This window comes from Brassica napus, chromosome C1, assembly GCF_020379485.1.
Source record: "Brassica napus cultivar Da-Ae chromosome C1, Da-Ae, whole genome shotgun sequence".
Classification (NCBI taxonomy): domain Eukaryota; kingdom Viridiplantae; phylum Streptophyta; class Magnoliopsida; order Brassicales; family Brassicaceae; genus Brassica; species Brassica napus.
This window is the reverse complement of record NC_063444.1, coordinates 35,484,065-35,502,319: the sequence shown is the minus strand read 5'-3', so window position 1 is coordinate 35,502,319 and position 18,255 is coordinate 35,484,065. Positions and strand designations below refer to the sequence as shown.

The following is an 18,255-nucleotide window of genomic DNA, read 5'->3' as shown; positions in this document are numbered from 1 at the left end:
AAGACGGATTCCTAACAACGTGTGCCTCTTCTCCATCAGGCACCACGTTCTCCACTTCCTCCGCAACATGTGGAGCCGCTGGAGGTGCCGCCGCAGCAGGCAATCTTGCCAAGACTTGCGCCAAGATAGCCAAAACGGCTTCCAATCCAACCGGAGCAGCAGCAGCTCCATCAGCAGCACCAGCCGCTGCAACATTGTTCAAATTTGCTGCATTCTGAGCAGCATTCTGAACCTCTTCCGTACCAGTTTCATTCCTGGCCACGTTGCTCGCAGACCCCTCAGCGGTCTCATTCAAAGTCCTTCTTGTGTTACGGTTACTTTTTGCCATCTGCAACAAGATCACAGGCAAGTTAGTCAAAACTAACTTGGGATCAGGACTCGGAACACAAAATTTACCGCGAGACGTCAGGCTTGGAAGGATGGTTTGCCCCAATAACCCACTATACTTAGATTGTCCTAGAACTCGACTCCACTCTGATACCACTTGAAAAGGACCCGACCCATTTTTTCGTAACATCAGTACGAGTCTGGCTCGACTTCCTCGATCAGACTTGGGCCGTTTTCATATTTTTCCTTACTTAAAATTATTTCAGAGTTTTAGTTCTTTTTCAGACAGTCAAGTAAAGCATAATACGATTTGAATAGATAATCTGAGGTTCGAGTTAACAAGTCAATTCACTATAGTCTATTACATGTTAATCTCATCCTATATCTACCCAAACCCACCATCCTTCCTTCCTGCCCTTGTCCCGCGTTCAAGCTATGTCTTTACCCTTTCGGGTCTGGTCCTGATCTGCATCCAAACAAGGAGGCATAAGCAAACAGTATGCTTAGTGAGAGCGGTCATTCCGTCCCACTCAGCCAAGTAAAGCAATCGAGTCAATCAGTCAATAAACGGACATGCTTATCATCAGTCAGTTACTTAGCGGACCCAATCGTTCCAAGCCAACGCGCCATCAGATTCAGTCAAGCCCTAGCAGGCCAATACGGCTCTAGGCGCATGATCTGATCCAGATGCGTCGATGGAAGGAACCGACTGTTCGGACCAAGCCAGAACTTAGCAGATAATTCGAATTAGACAAGCAATCAGTACATAGAGCATTCCTATCAATCAGACTACGATTCAGTACAATAGGCTACGGTCACGCACTCACCTTTTTCTTAGAGTCGGTTTGTTCTGTTTGATTCGGTCTCTTCTGACACCTCTTGAGCGGTTTCCATCGGATCTTCGAACGTTCAGACAGTCGGATTCACCCCACAGACGATCGTTCTTGACTCGGACTTGATCAATCCAGCCAAATATCGAAAACTCTCCCTTAATCGGACTTTTCTCTCTCTGAGTTTCTCTCTGGTTCTTTCTTCCCCTTTCCGTACAGAAATGGCGAAATAAGACAAAGGAGACGATTAAAATGGGCAGTTGGGCAGTTTAGGCCCGAGAAACTGCCAAGTTAACCATTCCCGCTTATTTTACACGCGGCTCTTAATCCGTAACCGCCACCCCGCGCTCCAAAGCGTTCCAGCGCGAGTTTTTCCCCTTTTCGGACCTTAACTGTTCCCGCCAGTTTTACTTAGACGAAACTCGAGCTAGAGCTGACTGATCCAGTCGACAACTCTAACCGCCTTGTCCGAATCAGACTGATACTAATGAATTAGCTCATCTCAGCTTAGCCGACAGTCTTAACTGTCTTGTCTGATTTCAGACAATCGTTGTCTAGCCGACCAGTTCAACCGTATTGTCCGAATCCAACAACACTTGTCCGGATCCGACCATCGCTGTCCGAAAATTCCGCTTTGCATGGATTTTCATCGAGTTGTCTGAACATCCTGAGTTTCAACAAACCGAATGGCCTGTCCAATAACCCGAGCGTAAGACCGACTGATGGAGCTTTATTTGGCTCAAAACAGATCCGTTCCTAGCTTTAATCGGGTACATGGTTCCGCTCTAGTCGCTACTAATCAGGCGCCGATTCAAGTTCTCCCATCCACCCACGGAAAGTCCTTCGAACTCTGATCAGCTCTTTTTAGCATCATCCAATCCATTCAGTACGTTCTCACAGTTCGACCAGTCAGTCCTCAGATCATCCTAACATCGATCTTCGGAACACGGTCGCTACACTACGCCCCCTAGTTTAAAATAATTTTAAGATTTTTTTGTTCATTTATGTGTATTTTGCCAGTTGTGTTGCATTGATGTAAGCATCTCTTTAACCTCTGCTTCCACACTCGAAAAAGTCTCTCCTAAGCAATCGGAACCCCACAGTTTTGGAGCACAGTTGCTATCCCGTATAATCTAGCCACCCTTCACCAAATTGTACGAGGATCGAATGCAGCGTCTTAGTTAGATATCAGATAACCTTCTAACGGTCATTGCAATACAGAAATAAGAGATTCAAATGAAGCAGAAGAAATCTATTTTATTATTTATTTGGAGAAAAGTAAACAAACGGTGGAAGGACCAAATTCTACAAAATAAAACAAATTGACGATAAAAACATAAATCGAAGGATGCATAAAACGTAAAACAAAAAATGTAAATCAATTCTTTGGATGAATAAAATTTAATATTCACTGTAAATAGTGTGACCAACCATGCAAATAAGATGAGCTAGATCTTGAATGGCCAAGGAACCGGAGAGATCATTTCTGGTTGCTGGGTTGAAATCGAGAGCACGGCCCACTAAGAGAAGCTTATGGGCCAGCCCTTGTGGATAGATTAAAAATTTGTATTTTTATAAAATATAGTGTAAAGTAGACCATATGGTCATCAATAACGAGACACTAACACTGCCTACGAAACAATAACAAATCTGGGGTTGGGGCACTCAGAAAAGAGAAAAGTTCTTACTGGACAGACACATGAACAGGCTGCCACATGCAATGCTGACTATACTTACTAATTTTCTCACTAATTTTCTCACGTCCAGTCGTCCACATATAAAAGCTGATAATTAATGCATTTTAATTATTTTATATATTCATGTATATACAAAGCCACTGCTGCATAAATTGTTATGTGTGTGGCGGATGTAGGTGAAGACATACGGGGACACGTGCCCCCAACTCTTTTTTATTTTCCTTTCATAAACTATACGAATGCATGCAATGTTCCTCTAGTCCTAAAACTATATATGATGAAATAAAGTTATGAAAAACTTTAAAGTTTAGCGAAAGGCAAAACGCACCGTTTTCAAAAAAGGCGATTTTTTGGCGAAAGGTGATTTTGCGAAGAGCGTTCGATCGGAGGGTTACGGGATGGATCTGGCGAAGCCGCCGGATTCTGGAGAAGGCCGGGAGGGTGATCTGATTTGTCGTAGTGGGCTTGAGGATGCAGGGAAGGAAAAATTCACGGAAGGAGGAATCGATTTGAAATCGATGGGGAAGAGTTGGGTGAAGGTAGCGACAGATAAGAAAAGTTTGAAGAAGTATGAGGTGGAAGTCTCAAACAAGGATGGTGTTCACATGGTGGAGATTCCAGATGAGGTTTTGGAAAACTCTACTCCGCTTTGGGAAGACTTTATTGTGGGAAAGTTCCTAGATCTGGCTCCACATGTAGCTAAGGTCCATATGGTATTCAATAAAATCTGGAAGTATGGTGATCCAACAGCTAAGATTGAAGTCTATGAAGTTAACGGAAAGATGATGAGGTTTAAGGTCTCCAGCCTGAAAGCTAGAGAGAAGATTCTTCGGAGAGGTATGTGGAATGTAGCAGGGGCTCCAATGATAGTATCGAAATGGTCTCCTGACACAGAGGGTGAGGATCAAAAAGAAGATGCTATGCCTATGTGGATTCATCTGGAGAATGTTCCACTCCATATGTACTCGTGGGAAGGGCTTAGTTTCATCACTAGTGCAGTGGGATTTCCGGTGAAACCACATCCAGAAACCCTTGCTTGTGCTAATCTGAAGGAGGCAAAAATCTTTGTGAGAGTAGATGTTTCGAAGTCTTTACCTAAGGAGATTACCTTTTCAAAAGATGGTAAACAATTCACAGTTACTTTCTACTATCCATGGTTACCGGCCAGATGCAAGTTATGTGATAAGTGGGGTCATAGTGATGTTGTCTGTGGTATGAAGAGTAAGCGTAAAGGTAGTGAGGCTGGCACATCAAAGGCTAAATCACAAAATGTGAGTCCTGGTAAAGATAAACATGAGAAGGGTGAGTCTAATAAGGAGTTAAAGAAGGTTGACAGTGGGGGTAGGAAAAATGAGGAATCTGTTAGTGAATATACTGGGCAAAAGACAGGACATGAAGGTGGGGTTAGAGGATGGTCTTTAGTCTCACCAGCAAAAACGGGCAGATCGCTGGTCTTATCAGCTCAGAAAGTGGATGAAGTGGTGATATCTGCTTCAAAATTTTCTGTGTTGAGTACTGGAGCAACGGAGGATGGAGAAATCTTGGAGGATGATGTGGTACAAGTTGGGTTGGATATGAGTACTACTGATCCTGAGGTTTCGGAAATAGAGGAGAGTGAAGAATTGGAAGATATTGATCAGCAAGTGGTTGAGGAGCAAAAAGTGGGGAAGAGAAAAGGTCGAAAAGCTAAAGTTCCGGATGCAAATCCAGGAAAGAGCTCTCGGCCTCGACGTAAACACTAATACATGGGGAGTTTCTTCTGGAATGTTCGTGGGTTCAATAAAAGTTTAAAACATTCCGTGATAGAAGAGTGGGTACGAGGGAGTAATCTGAGTTTTGGGTGCATTTTGGAGACAAGAGTAAAAGAAAGTAAGGCAAGGGAGATTTTGAAGAAGGTTTTTCCGGGCTGGTCTTATATAACAAATTATGAGCATAATAGGGGAGGCAGAATTTGGTTGGTTTGGAGGGATGATGTAAGTATGACTCCAGTGTATAAATCAGATCAGTTTATAACCTGTTCTGTGGAGCTGCAGGGTCAAGAAGCTTTTCTTTACACTGGAGTTTATGCAAAAAATTTGGCTGAAGATAGGGTGGAACTTTGAGAGGATTTGTGTCATCATCAAGACTCTGCTATGTTTAGTGGTAAAGCTTGGATGATAGTAGGAGATTTTAATGAGATTTTGGATGGGGAAGAGAGTTCTGCTTATCTGGAGGCTGGTAGAATTTCAGGAGGTATGAGGGATTTTCAAAAAATGGCGTTGCACTGCAAACTTTCTGATATGGGTTATCAAGGAGCTAAATTTACGTGGTGCAATAAGAGAGAGGTGGGTGTTATTTGTAAGAAGCTGGATAGAGTTTTGCTTAATGATATTGCTATCCAGAGGTTCTCGTCTGCTTATTCAATCTTTGAGGCGGGAGGTTGCTCTGACCATCTACGATGTAAGATCAATCTCTTTCCTACTGGAGAAAAGCTGAGGAAGCCGTTTAAATATGTAAATGCTATTGGGAAATTGGAAGTTTTTCTTCCCTTGGTGAGGGAGTATTGGGATGGGACTCCGAGACTATTCCATTCAACTTCTGCTATGTTTCGTTTCTCAAAGAAGTTAAAGGGGTTGAAGCCACTCATTCGGGAGTTGGGAAAAGAGAAGTTGGGGAATCTCACCAAGAAAGTAAAGGAAGCGCACGGGTTGTTATGTGAGAAGCAAAATCAGACTCTTGCTATGCCAAGTGACTTGGCTATTCAGGAAGAAGCAGCTGCTTATGAACGTTGGCTTCATATTGCTAGTCTGGAGGAGGATTTTCTGAAGCAGCGTGCGAAGCTTCACTGGCTAGACTTGGGGGATCAAAATAATACGACATTTCATAATGCCATTCGTTCTCGTAAAGCGCAAAATTCCATTCGGGAGATAAAGTGTAAAAATGGGAGCACGGTTACTCAGCAGAAGGATATAAAAGAAGAAGCAGTTCAATTCTTTTCTGAATTTCTTAACCGTATACCTGATGGCTATACTGGTGCATCTATTGAAGAACTGAAGGAGCTGTTGGAATTTCGGTGTTCAGAAGAAGACTGTACTCTGTTGGAAGCAGAGGTTACTGCAGATGAGATTCGTAAAGTTGTGTTTGCTATGCCGTCTAACCAATCGCCTGGTCCGGATGGTTTTCCCAGTGAGTTCTTCAAAACCTCCTGGTCCATTGTTGCTCAGGACTTCACTATTGTTGTTCAATCAGTATTTAGATATGGATTTCTACCAAAAGGAGTAAATTCGAAAATCCTAGCTCTTGTGCAAAAGAAAACTGATTCACTGGAGATGAAAGATTTTCGGCCTATAGCTTGTTGCAATGTGCTCTACAAGGTGGTTTCAAAAATCTTAGCAAACAGGCTAAAGAGGTTGCTCCCGCGCATCATCTCTGAGTGTCAATCTGCTTTTGTTCAGGGTCGGTTGCTAATGGAAAATGTTTTATTAGCAACAGAGTTGGTGAAAGATTATCAAAAGGAGTCTGTCTCGCCGAGATGCGTGATGAAAATAGACATTTCAAAAGCGTTTGATTCAGTGCAGTGGTGTTTTGTGCTCAAAAGTCTGGAAGCTATAGGATTCCCGGAGAGATATATTCACTGGATCAAACTCTGCATTTCTACTCCTTCGTTCTCGGTTCAGGTGAATGGAGAGCTTGCAGGGTATTTTCAGAGCAAGAGGGGATTGAGGCAGGGGTGTTCGCTCTCCCCATACCTATTTGTTTTGTGCATGAATGTTCTCTCACACAAAATAGACAAGGCAGTGAAAGAGAGGAGGTTTCAGTTTCATCCTCGGTGTAAGAACCTTTCTCTTACTCATTTGTGTTTCGCGGATGATCTAATGGTATTTGTGGAAGGGACAAGAGAGTCTATAGAGGGGGCATTATCAGTGTTTGATGGGTTTGAGAAATGGTCGGGACTGTGTATAAGCCTTGAGAAGTCGATTATCTATATGGCTGGTATTAAAGAGGAGGAAAAGAGTAGTATATTGGTCAACTTTCCTTTTGCTGTGGGTACACTTCCTGTGCGCTACTTGGGGCTTCCTCTCCTAACCCAAGCAATGAGGAGATCTGACTATCTTCCGTTGGTGGAAAGGATTCGGGGGAAAATATGTTCGTGGACCTGTCGGTTTCTTTCATATGCGGGGAGGCTTCAGTTGATTCAATCAGTTCTTATGAGTATAATAAACTTCTGGGCATCTGTTTTCAGACTTCCTAGCAGGTGTATGAAGGAGGTAGAGCAGTTATGTGCCTCTTTTCTTTGGACAGGACCAGTTTTGAAGTCAACTGGTGCAAAGGTTAATTGGGGGGAAATCTGTAAACTTAAGATTGAAGGAGGTCTTGGGGTACGAGCTTTAAAAGAGGTGAATACTGTGTATGGTCTAAAGCTAATTTGGAGGATGCTTTCGGCTGACTCTCTATGGGGTAAATGGATAAAGAAGTATTTGTTGAAGAAGAGAAGTTTCTGGGCAGTAAAATCAAACTCTCAAATGGGATCATGGATGTGGAGAAAGATGTTGAAGCTTAGGGACATTGCAAAAGATTTCTACAAAATGGAGATTGGGAATGGAAGACATATATCATTCTGGTATGATTGCTGGTCGGATAGAGGTGTGATGTTTGATCTTTTGGGTGAGAGAGGCATCATAGATTTGGGTATAAGAAAGGAGGCTACTCTCGAGGAAGCGATCATGAATTTGCGTAGAAGAAGGCGCCACAGATCAGATATTCTTCAAGAAGTTGAAAGGATACTTGATTCGGTGAGAAGTAATATTCAGGGTGAGAGAGATGATGTCAGTAATTGGAAACGGAGGTCGGGATTCGGAGGGGCTTTCTCAACTAATGAAACCTGGATGATGATAAGGGAGACTAACGTGCAGTGTGACTGGTCTCGGGGTGTTTGGTTTGCAAAAGCAACTCCCAAATTTGCATTTACAACCTGGCTGGCTATAAAGGATAGACTATCCACAATGGATAGGATTATGAAATGGAGCCAAGGAGTTGATACTGCATGTGTGCTATGTAAGGCTGCTATAGAGACTCGCAATCATCTGTTTTTCGAATGCTCTTATGCTTCACAGCTATGGGAGTATCTCGCAAAGGGTATATTGCTGGGTATCTATTCCATCAACTGGTCTTCATTGGTGAGGATAGTTACAAGTGGAAGTTTGGATAAAAAGGGAATGTTCTGCATTAGATATGCTTTCCAGGCTGCTATCTATGCTATTTGGAGGGAGAGAAATCGTATCAGGCATGGGGAGAAACCTTTACCTATTGCCATGCTACAAAAGTTTACTGAGAAAGGGATTAGAAACAAGTTGAGTTTGATGAGTACAAGGAAGAGGAGAGGTTTAGAGACTGCTCTTCAATTTTGGTTTCAAACAAGACTTTAAATAGAATGTTAGAAATATTTTAAAGTTTGATCTTAGTTTTTAAAGAGGATTACACATGATGTAAAAAAGCTTTTTTGGTGAATAAAATTTAACATTCATTCAAAAAAAAAATATAATAAAGTTATGTGCCCCGTCTAAATAGACTTCTAGGTCCGCCACTGTATGTGCGTAAATCATTATCAACATGACAATGCAGTACGCCACAGGATATAGATAGACATGAATTTAGGACAATAATTTTCTACCAAATCCAGCAACGCCGCTAAGATTCTTAGGAATGATTTAGTCACAGCTCGTTGATGTTTTAAATAAGCCATATAAACACACAGCTCATCCTTGCTAGTATTTGTTCACATTTGATGTACTTTATTGTAACCACATGATGCACAATAATTTTTTTACTTAATTTATATTGTGCTGTATAACCCCGCACCACAATTAATTACACTGTGAGCAAATTCTATCTGTATGGGTCTGTCTGTCTCTCATGTATGTTCGTGAATTCTCATAAACCGTTTTCATTTTGGTAAAATAATTATAAAGAAAAAATTAATGTTTTTTCCCAAGATATATATATATATATATATATATATATAATATAGTTTATTGTTTGATTTGTGTCATCACTTAATTATTAAGAATAGGTTAGTGGGTTCCCGGCGACCTTGCGATGTGGTAACTGGTAAGAGCATTTGTCGGTCTACAGATTATATTGTAAATAAACCGAGGTTTATGATTACGTGACAACCTCTTATTGAAATATACAATTAATCTTCCGTTTTCAATTAATATTCTATATTAGTATTTAATTTGATGCATAGAAATTATAAATATAGGATATTTTGGAATGAATCAAAATTGATAGTAGATCGAATCACCTTGTATAGAACCCATAGGTTCGTGGATTCGCGGTCCTCACCCACCAATAGGTTGGACCTGGTTAAGAATCGTTGCACACAGAAATAAACTCAACCATTGCCGCCTTCCATTGTATTCCAAATTTGTTAATTACCGGCCAATAACACAATTATGTTATCTCCATTATTACAACCACCCGCCGCAATAATTATCTCAATCAGTTTACTTTAAAAAAAAAAAATTATATTCAGATATTAGAAAACGGAATATCGTTATTTAATTATTAGAGCTTTAAATAATCTATATACAGTCCATACAATTTTTGTTTATGGAAATAGACACTACAAACGCGAAAAAAGTTTCCGCTCTCTCTCTTATCTCTCTCGTATCTTTCAGAGAGAGAGCGTTGAAGCTTTGTTCATCGGATCTTTTCCGATTAATGTTCCCGATGGTCGGGCTTATGACTCTGGGAAGCGGTGGATCCTTTATCACCGTCTTCGCCGGCTTATGGTCTCCGGGAAGGGATGGCTCCCATAGCATCATCCTTCGCCGGCTTCTCACCGGTTTTTTCCGGTTGGTCTCGATCTGCGTTTCTGTTCTTCTTTAGTCCGATCGACTCTTGATCTGAAGCTCCGATGTTTCTTTCTTCCCCTTGTTTAGGGTCGTTGCCATCTTCAAGCTTATCTGAATCATTAAAGATGGAGTTAGCACATGCAGGAAAATTGGTTCTCGGATCGATTGAAGACGATTGATGGTTAAAAAAGCGTAGATCTGTTACTTTAGATTTCCGACTTGAACTTCCGTGAAGGCCGCTTTGATTGGTCGGCTTTTCACCGGTTTGGCTTCGTCGTTGACGGAGCGCCGTTGCGCCCTTTCGCTGGCACCGGAGGAAGAAGATGGTTTCGCGTCTCGACGCGTGTACTTTGAGCGCAAGACGGTTCATACACGTGGTGGCGTCGTGTCTCTTTTTCCCCAACGGGCCGTGAATTAATGGGCCTTGTGTCTCAGATCTTTCTGTTGTTTGTATTTTGGGCCTTTTGTTGGGTCTTTTACGTTTAAATGTGTCTTTGTTTAGGCTTTTTGTATCATATTGTGTTGGGCTTTGGCCCTTTAGCTTCTGTCCCATTAATAAATTTTTCAGTGAAAAAAAAAAAAAAGACACTACAAACGCGTATTTTCAGTTGTTTTTATTCCATTTCGAGAGAAGTACCAATCAGTTGACGGAAAAAAGAGAACTACCAATCTACCATATAATATAAAAACAAAAATAGTATTAAAAAAAAGGAGAGGGTAACGGAACGGGACGGGACGAAAGGGAATGAAAATGGTTACGTTTATAATAGCAATGATCTGTTGAACAGCTTATGACACCTCACTCTGCGCTTGCTTCCATTCCTCATCTCTCTCTCCAAAACTCTCTACGAAACCCTACCTTCATCCTCCTTCCTCCTTCCTCCTCTCCACGCGCCGCGCGTGTTCTCTAACCCATGGAGGCTCCCACGCCTCACCTCCTCGTACTCCTCCTCCTCTTCGCCGTCTCTCTCCTCACCGCAACCACGGCAGACGACGGAGCAGCAATGCTCGCTCTAGCGAAATCACTGAGTCCTCCGCCGTCAGATTGGTCAACCACCTCCTCCACCGGTTACTGCAAGTGGTCCGGCGTGAGGTGCAGCTCCGACCGCGTCAGCTCAATCAACCTCGAGGAAAAGTCTCTCTCCGGGGGTTTAGCTCCCGAGATCTCGAGTCTCTCGGAGCTCAAGACGATTACTCTGCAGCGCAACAAGCTCACCGGTAAGATCCCATCCTTCGCGAAGCTCGCCTCTCTTCAAGAGATCTACATCGGCTCGAATCTCTTCGACGGAGTTGAGCCCGGAGCATTCGCCGGACTCACCAGCCTCCAGATGTTGAGTATGAGCGATAACCCTAACCTCTCCCCTTGGAGCTTCCCTTCGGAGCTCGCGGAATCGACTTCTCTCACCACCATCTACCTCGACAACACCACCATCTCCGGCGCATTGCCTGACATCTTCGAGAACTTCGCTTCTCTCCAGAGCCTCCGCCTCTCTTATAACAACATCACAGGCCCGTTACCTTCTTCCCTGGCCAAATCCTCGATTCAGAATCTCTGGATCAATAACCAGCTCTCCGGTTTATCCGGTTCAATCGAAGTACTCTCCAGTATGACTTCGTTATCGCAAGCGTGGCTTCAGAAGAATCAGTTCACCGGTCCGATCCCAGATCTCTCGAAGAGCGAGAACCTTTTCGATCTCCAGCTCAGAGATAATCAGTTAACCGGAGTCGTATCGCCGCCGCTCTTACCACTCGGGAGCCTCAAGAACATTTCTCTAGACAACAACAAGTTCCAAGGTCCTCTTCCTTCGTTCCCGCCGGAGGTTGAGAAAGTAACTGCTGATCACAACTACTTCTGCACTACCAAACCCGGAGTGGCGTGTGATGCTCAGGTGACGACGCTTTTAGCGGTGGCCGGAGGTTTGGAGTACCCGTCGATGTTGGCTGAGTCGTGGCAAGGCAACGATGCTTGTAACAGTTGGGCTTATGTGACATGTTCAGCTGGGAAAGTTGTCACTCTGAATCTTGCGAAACATGGATTCCAAGGGTTTATATCTCCGGCGATTGCGAATCTCACTTCCCTCAAGAGCCTTTACCTTAACGACAACAATTTAACCGGTGATATACCGAAAGTGTTGACCTCTATGCCTAACTTGAATCTAATTGATGTCTCGAACAACAACCTCACTGGTGAGATTCTGAAGTTTCCGGATCCGGTTAAGTTTACTTACAAACCGGGTAATGTTTTGTTGGGAACTGATGCTGGAGATTCTTCTACTCCGGGGACTGGTGGTAAAGGCGGTGGTGGTAGTGGTGGGTCTTCTGGTGGTGGCAGTGGTGGTGGTGGTGGTAGTAAGGCTCCTGTCATCATTGGTGTGATCGTGGCGGTTCTTGTTTTTCTTGCTATTTTAGGATTTGTGGTTTACAAGTTTGTGATGAAGAAGAAATATGGGAAGTTCAGAAGGACGACGGATCCTGAGAATGCAGGGAAGGTTTTGGTTAGTGATGCTGCTTCTAATGGTAATGGGAATGGACATGGAGGAGCTAATAACTTCAATGCTTTGAACAGTCCTAGTAGTGGTGACAATAGCGAGCGTTTCCTTCTTGAAGGGGGAAGCGTTACCATTCCAATGGAGGTTCTTCGTCAAGTTACTAATAACTTCAGCGAGGCTAACATATTGGGAAGAGGCGGTTTTGGTGTTGTGTACGCTGGAGAGTTACACGATGGGACCAAGACTGCGGTCAAGAGGATGGAATGTTCAGCAATGGGTAATAAAGGAATGAACGAGTTTCAGGCCGAGATAGCTGTGCTCACTAAGGTCAGGCATAGACATTTGGTTGCGCTGTTGGGTTACTGTGTGAACGGGAACGAGAGATTGCTTGTCTATGAGTACATGCCGCAGGGTAATCTTGGACAGCATTTGTTTGAGTACGGTGAACTTGGTTACTCTCCTCTGACATGGAAACAAAGAGTGAGTATCGCTCTAGACGTGGCACGGGGTGTTGAATATCTCCATAGCTTGGCTCAGCAGAGCTTCATCCACAGAGATTTAAAGCCCTCTAACATCCTTCTTGGTGATGATATGAGGGCAAAGGTTGCTGATTTTGGATTGGTTAAGAACGCACCTGATGGGAAATACTCCGTTGAGACGAGATTAGCAGGCACATTTGGTTATCTAGCACCTGAATACGCCGGTAAGTTGATTCTGCCTAAGTCTAAATCATGTTAATTTCACAATGTGCCTAGTTTGTTATGGTACTATGCAAAGGGCTTATACATTCTGCCATTGGATTGTTGATTTTTTAATCTGTTTATCTGAGATGTGTGTTATAATATGGTTGCAGCTACTGGAAGAGTAACGACGAAAGTGGATGTGTATGCATTTGGAGTGGTTCTTATGGAAATGATAACAGGAAGAAAAGCATTAGATGATTCATTGCCGGACGAGAGATCTCACTTAGTCACATGGTTCAGAAGAATCCTAATCAACAAAGAAAACATCCCAAAGGCGATCGACCAAACATTAGAGGCAGACGAGGAAACATTGGAGAGCATTCGCAGGGTTGCTGAGCTAGCAGGACACTGCACAGCCCGTGAGCCTCAACAAAGACCAGACATGGGCCACGCGGTTAACGTGCTAGGTCCACTGGTAGAGAAGTGGAAACCGTCGTGCCAAGAAGAAGAAGAGAGTTTCGGGATCGATGTGAACAACATGAGTTTACCTCAAGCTCTACAGAGATGGCAGCAAAACGAAGGAACATCGACGTCAATGTTCCATGGAGACTTCTCTTACTCTCAGACACAGTCTAGTATTCCTCCAAAGCCTTCCGGTTTCCCTAACACGTTTGATTCTGCTGATGGTCGGTGACACCAAACTCTGTATGTGTATCAAATCGATGTTACTTAAGCTCTTCTTCCTTTTGGGATTTTTGTCTTTATATGAAATGATGATTATTTATATATTGTAAGCACATATATGTTGTATTTGCGTTTGACCACTTGAGCTTTTGCGTTTGTTCTTTCTTTTTAAGGGAAACTGTATTACGTAGCTTGGTTTTCTGGAAGAAAAGGGAAACTAGCATACTTACTTTGAAGTGTTATTACATAAGCCATGACTTAGAATTTTGGCATAGATGTTGACAAAATTCTTGTTGTTTTGAAAGAAAACAAGTTCTGCCGCGTTAAACGGATATGACGTAAAAAAGGTAAACGTCTCAATCATTTGTTAAGTTTAACAGGCTGTGTTTCATTGTAAAGCTATAGAAGCCAAAGACTTATTTGCCATTTGCCACCTAACATGGCTCAAATTATGGATAATAATAGGGAGGTTATTCTATTGATAAACTCCAATCATACATTTTTGTTTGGTTTTGTGAATTTTATCTATTTGTTTTTTCCTTTTGGTTTTGATATACTAGAACAATTAATATATGGGGGAAAATGTCTATGTCAAGTGAAAATTTAATTAGGAAACAGTTAAGAAATTCGCCAACAAAATGTAAATGGAATTTATGACATTAATTAAGGTTAATATTATAAGCACTTGCTATAAAGTTTATAATTTACTAAAGATGGTATAAAACGAGTCCGATCTTTTAGGGAATATTTATGGTTGGGAAAGTATTATAAAAAATAAAGATGGAGAAAGGAGAGCATAGATTGGGCTGGAAATTGATATGGAAACAACAGCTACAAGTCTACAACTTTAGCTGAAGCATATGATGGGTGATGCTAAAGAATGTTTAAAGTCAGATCCAACTTAATTTAAAAAAGAAAGAAAAGAGTAAAGAACTAAAGAAGCATGTTCCCATTATCTTTAGGATTTCTAAGAACATTTAAAAAAATGAAATCTATTTTGAAGTTTTCAAAACTCTATATTTGAAGTTTAAAATTGTTCTTCTCCGAAAGCAAAACTTCAAACTCAACTTCAAAACTATTTATATTTTATAATATGATCTTTATATTTGTCATAACTAATTTAAATTCATAAAACCTTTGTAAGTAACTAGTACATATATAAACATATTACAACAATATTAATTAATAAAATATTATATTAAAATATAAAATTTTAAACAAAATAACTTAATTAATATTAAGCTTCAAGCAAAATATCATATTATTCCATAAAGTGATTTTCGTAATGCAGATATGATATACTAGGGCATTTCGAAGTAAAAATAGCTCTCCTCATTTTTAATTTGTAGATTAGAGATAAAAATTGTTGAAATCGGGTGATATTAATACTTGTAAATACATTAGATCAGAATAAAAAAGTAAAAGAGAAACATAAAATATTGCTAAAAGATTAATTTTTATCGATGATATTAATACTCGTGAATATATTCAATATGAACAAGAAAGAATTGTACGAAAAGACATCATCATCAACAACAACAACAACAACAACAACAACCATCTCCAGTTACACAAAAAAAATTGGACAATATTTGTAAATTTTGAAGATTCCGGATCAAACTTACATAACTATTAGTATTGTTGTAATATTCAAATTTGTGTAATAGTTATGTCTTCATGTAATTTTTAAAAGCGTTTTTTTAAAAAAAAATTTAAGTTTCTTTTGTATATTTTTGTTATCTAAATCTAGTTTTAAATATTTTAAACTTTATTTTAAAGTTTTATTTAATTTTATGTGTAACTTAAATTTTGTAAACAAAACTTAAAATATTAATGAGATATTATTTTATAAGGATTAAAACAATAAACAAAAAAAATATTTATGAATCATAAATGTGATGTGTAATTGTAGGGACCAAAATGAAAATAAAAATATGAAACTTCAAGTTTTGAGTAGTGAAACTTCAAATATAGAGTTTCAATACTCAAAACTTCAAATTTGAAATTTTGAAGTTTCTTTTTGTAGAGCAAAAAATTATATATTTGAAATTAAAGAATGTCTTTTGGAGATGCTCTAAAAACCATAAAAGTGGATTTTTTATTGTATAAAATTCTAGGAAAAGCTAGAGTTCTATGTATTTATAAAAATCTAGGGTTCACGACGTGTAAAAAAGTTCATAATTGGCTTTACTTCTTTCATTCATATATAAACATTATTTTCCTGTACAAAATTAAACGAGCTGCCAAGCTTTGAAAAATTCTTGCGCCTTATTCGCACGTTGCATAAACATTTTTCGTTACAGCTTGTGGCAGTGAACGTTCTGTGTAACGTGCGTTGCAAAACATTTTATACTAGTAGTTTCCCATATGCTTATTTGGTAGAGAAGGCTGTGATTTAGGACAAAATGAATTGCAAGACAGCTAAAAGATTGAGATGTTTAAATGTCTAAATCAAAACTCGTGAGAAATAGACATCTGATTCTTTTCTTAATACGGGGACAAAAAGGTCCAAAAGCTACAAAACTTTTTTGTCTGTCTAAATATTTTTGGAAACCACTTAAGATGTGCCAATGTCATTTGGTCTCTTCATCTTAGCCGAGAGGAAATGTGTAGCACTGTAGCGTAAAAAGAACAAACTAGCCTTCATAATGTCCACATAATATGTTGTTCAAAAAAAGAAATGTCCACATAATATTCTCGTGCTTTATAAATACAGCTGAAGACTCCTACTGGCTAACATCATACCATCACATAATAAATTCTCTTTGTGTCTTTTTAAGAAAAAAAAAACAGTATAGAATTTAACCATTTATTATGTGATGGCTTGAAGTAGCCACAGATAATTAAATTCAAAATATTTTTTTTTTAATGTGGTCAGATCCACTTTTTTAACTTATTAATTGCTAAATTAATTTGTTATGACAACAGCTTTTATCAATATAAACTTTATAAATAGTAATTTATACAATGATAAATAGGACAATTAATTTTTTCTTATCTTACATTTTGCCAGTATAATAAAGCATAATTAGATAAGATAATAAAAGCAAAATTTATAAGTTTGTAAATAAATACCTGATTCCATTAAAATCATATATTAGTAATTATTATATATAAAAAATTTCTGTAAACTTAAATAAACAGTATATTATTTTTTCTCCAAAATGTAATATATCTCTGGGAAAATTCTGTTTTACCCACTTCTTGTATTACTATTCATATTTCTTTTATTAGATGAACATTTTCACAAATACCTAAAGTATGATGTTTCATTAAAGAGGCAAAAGATACTTCTAACATTTTTTTATAAATATATAAATATAAATAATTATTTAAAATAATAATAATTTATATAAAGGTTTTGAATTATACTTTTTTAATTCAAACTTCTTACAAACTTTTTGATTTTTAATGTTTTATTTCTCAAAATTTTGTTTAGAAATTCAAAAATTCTTTTTGAAACTATTTTGAAAAAAAAAAATATTTTAAGCATTTATTTATTTATTTCTTAAAATCATAAATCCACTCTCCAAAATCCTACCCCTCAAATCTAAACCTTAAGGTAAATGTGGTTAACGTAAACATAAAATATGATATTAAAAATATGATAATTTAAGCAATTTCTCTGTATCTCTAACTCTTAGGTTATCAAATCACATCCAAAAATACGTTTATATTTTATTGTACATATTATATATATATATGAAAAATATAGCAAATAATCTAATAATTATATAAATTTTTAATTTATATATACGTGAAATCAAATACTGCTTTTTTAAATATTAAAAAAATTCTTTAAAATATTATTTTAAACTAATAAATTTATAAGTTAAAATTATCATAATTTAATTATAATTAATTTATAGATTTTTACTGTAAGGGTGCAAATAAAATTTGTAACATAGCCACATAAAAGGTAAAATAGTGAAGCCTAATAAAGGTATGTGGGTTAAGAAGACATCTACTTTTTACAAAACAAAAATCTCAATTTACTAATACATTCTCATAAATAATTATAAAAATAATTAGATATTAATATGTATTATAAAGATCATTTAAAAAATTATAAATATTTGAATTCATTTTTATTTAATTTCTAAGTTTTACTTGGTTTTTAAACTAAATTTACTGACTATGGAATTAAGGGATTTCAATTTTACCACAAGTTTGATACTACTTTTCAAATTTACCCTTAAAAGATAACTATTTTTATAAATAGCTTAAATTTTTGATAAATTAACTTTCCTAAATGATTTATAAATGTTTTAAAATAGTTTATGAGACATTTATTGAAGCTTATAAACTCAAACCTAACCCCCCCTTTAAATACTAAACCCTAAACAATAATCACTAAACTTTAAATCCAAATGTTATAATATCTTTTATTAAGTGTATTTTTGAAAAGTGGTAACCAACTTAGGGGTATTTTAATCAATTTCTCTTGGTAAAAAGGTGAACAAACATATACAAATTCCTCGGAAAAATATGTATCTAAGAAATTTCGAGTTTACTAATTGAGAGAAGGGGACACCCAGACCCAAATTCCTACAGTTGTTGCCTCCATGTAATCTAAAATTGGATAAACTTTGAGATTTGTATCATAATGTATGCGTCTCCAGTGATAGACTGAGACCAGCTCCAGTGTATTCATCTATTTTTCTCTTTAAAATTTTGTATCGGTTGCGTATCAAGCAAGATGAACACCA

General features: G+C 38.5%; 1 protein-coding gene across 1 annotated transcript; it reads left to right on the top strand.

Moving 5' to 3' along the window:
* Positions 1–10,367: 10,367 nt before the first annotated feature.
* On the top strand, positions 10,368–13,736 carry LOC125580705 (receptor-like kinase TMK4). The gene is made up of 2 exons (XM_048745691.1): positions 10,368–12,882; positions 13,033–13,736. The coding sequence occupies exons 1-2, from the start codon at positions 10,605–10,607 to the stop codon at positions 13,554–13,556; spliced, it is 2,802 nt and encodes a 933-aa protein (XP_048601648.1). The 5' UTR covers positions 10,368–10,604; the 3' UTR covers positions 13,557–13,736.
* The last annotated feature ends 4,519 nt before the right edge of the window (positions 13,737–18,255 follow it).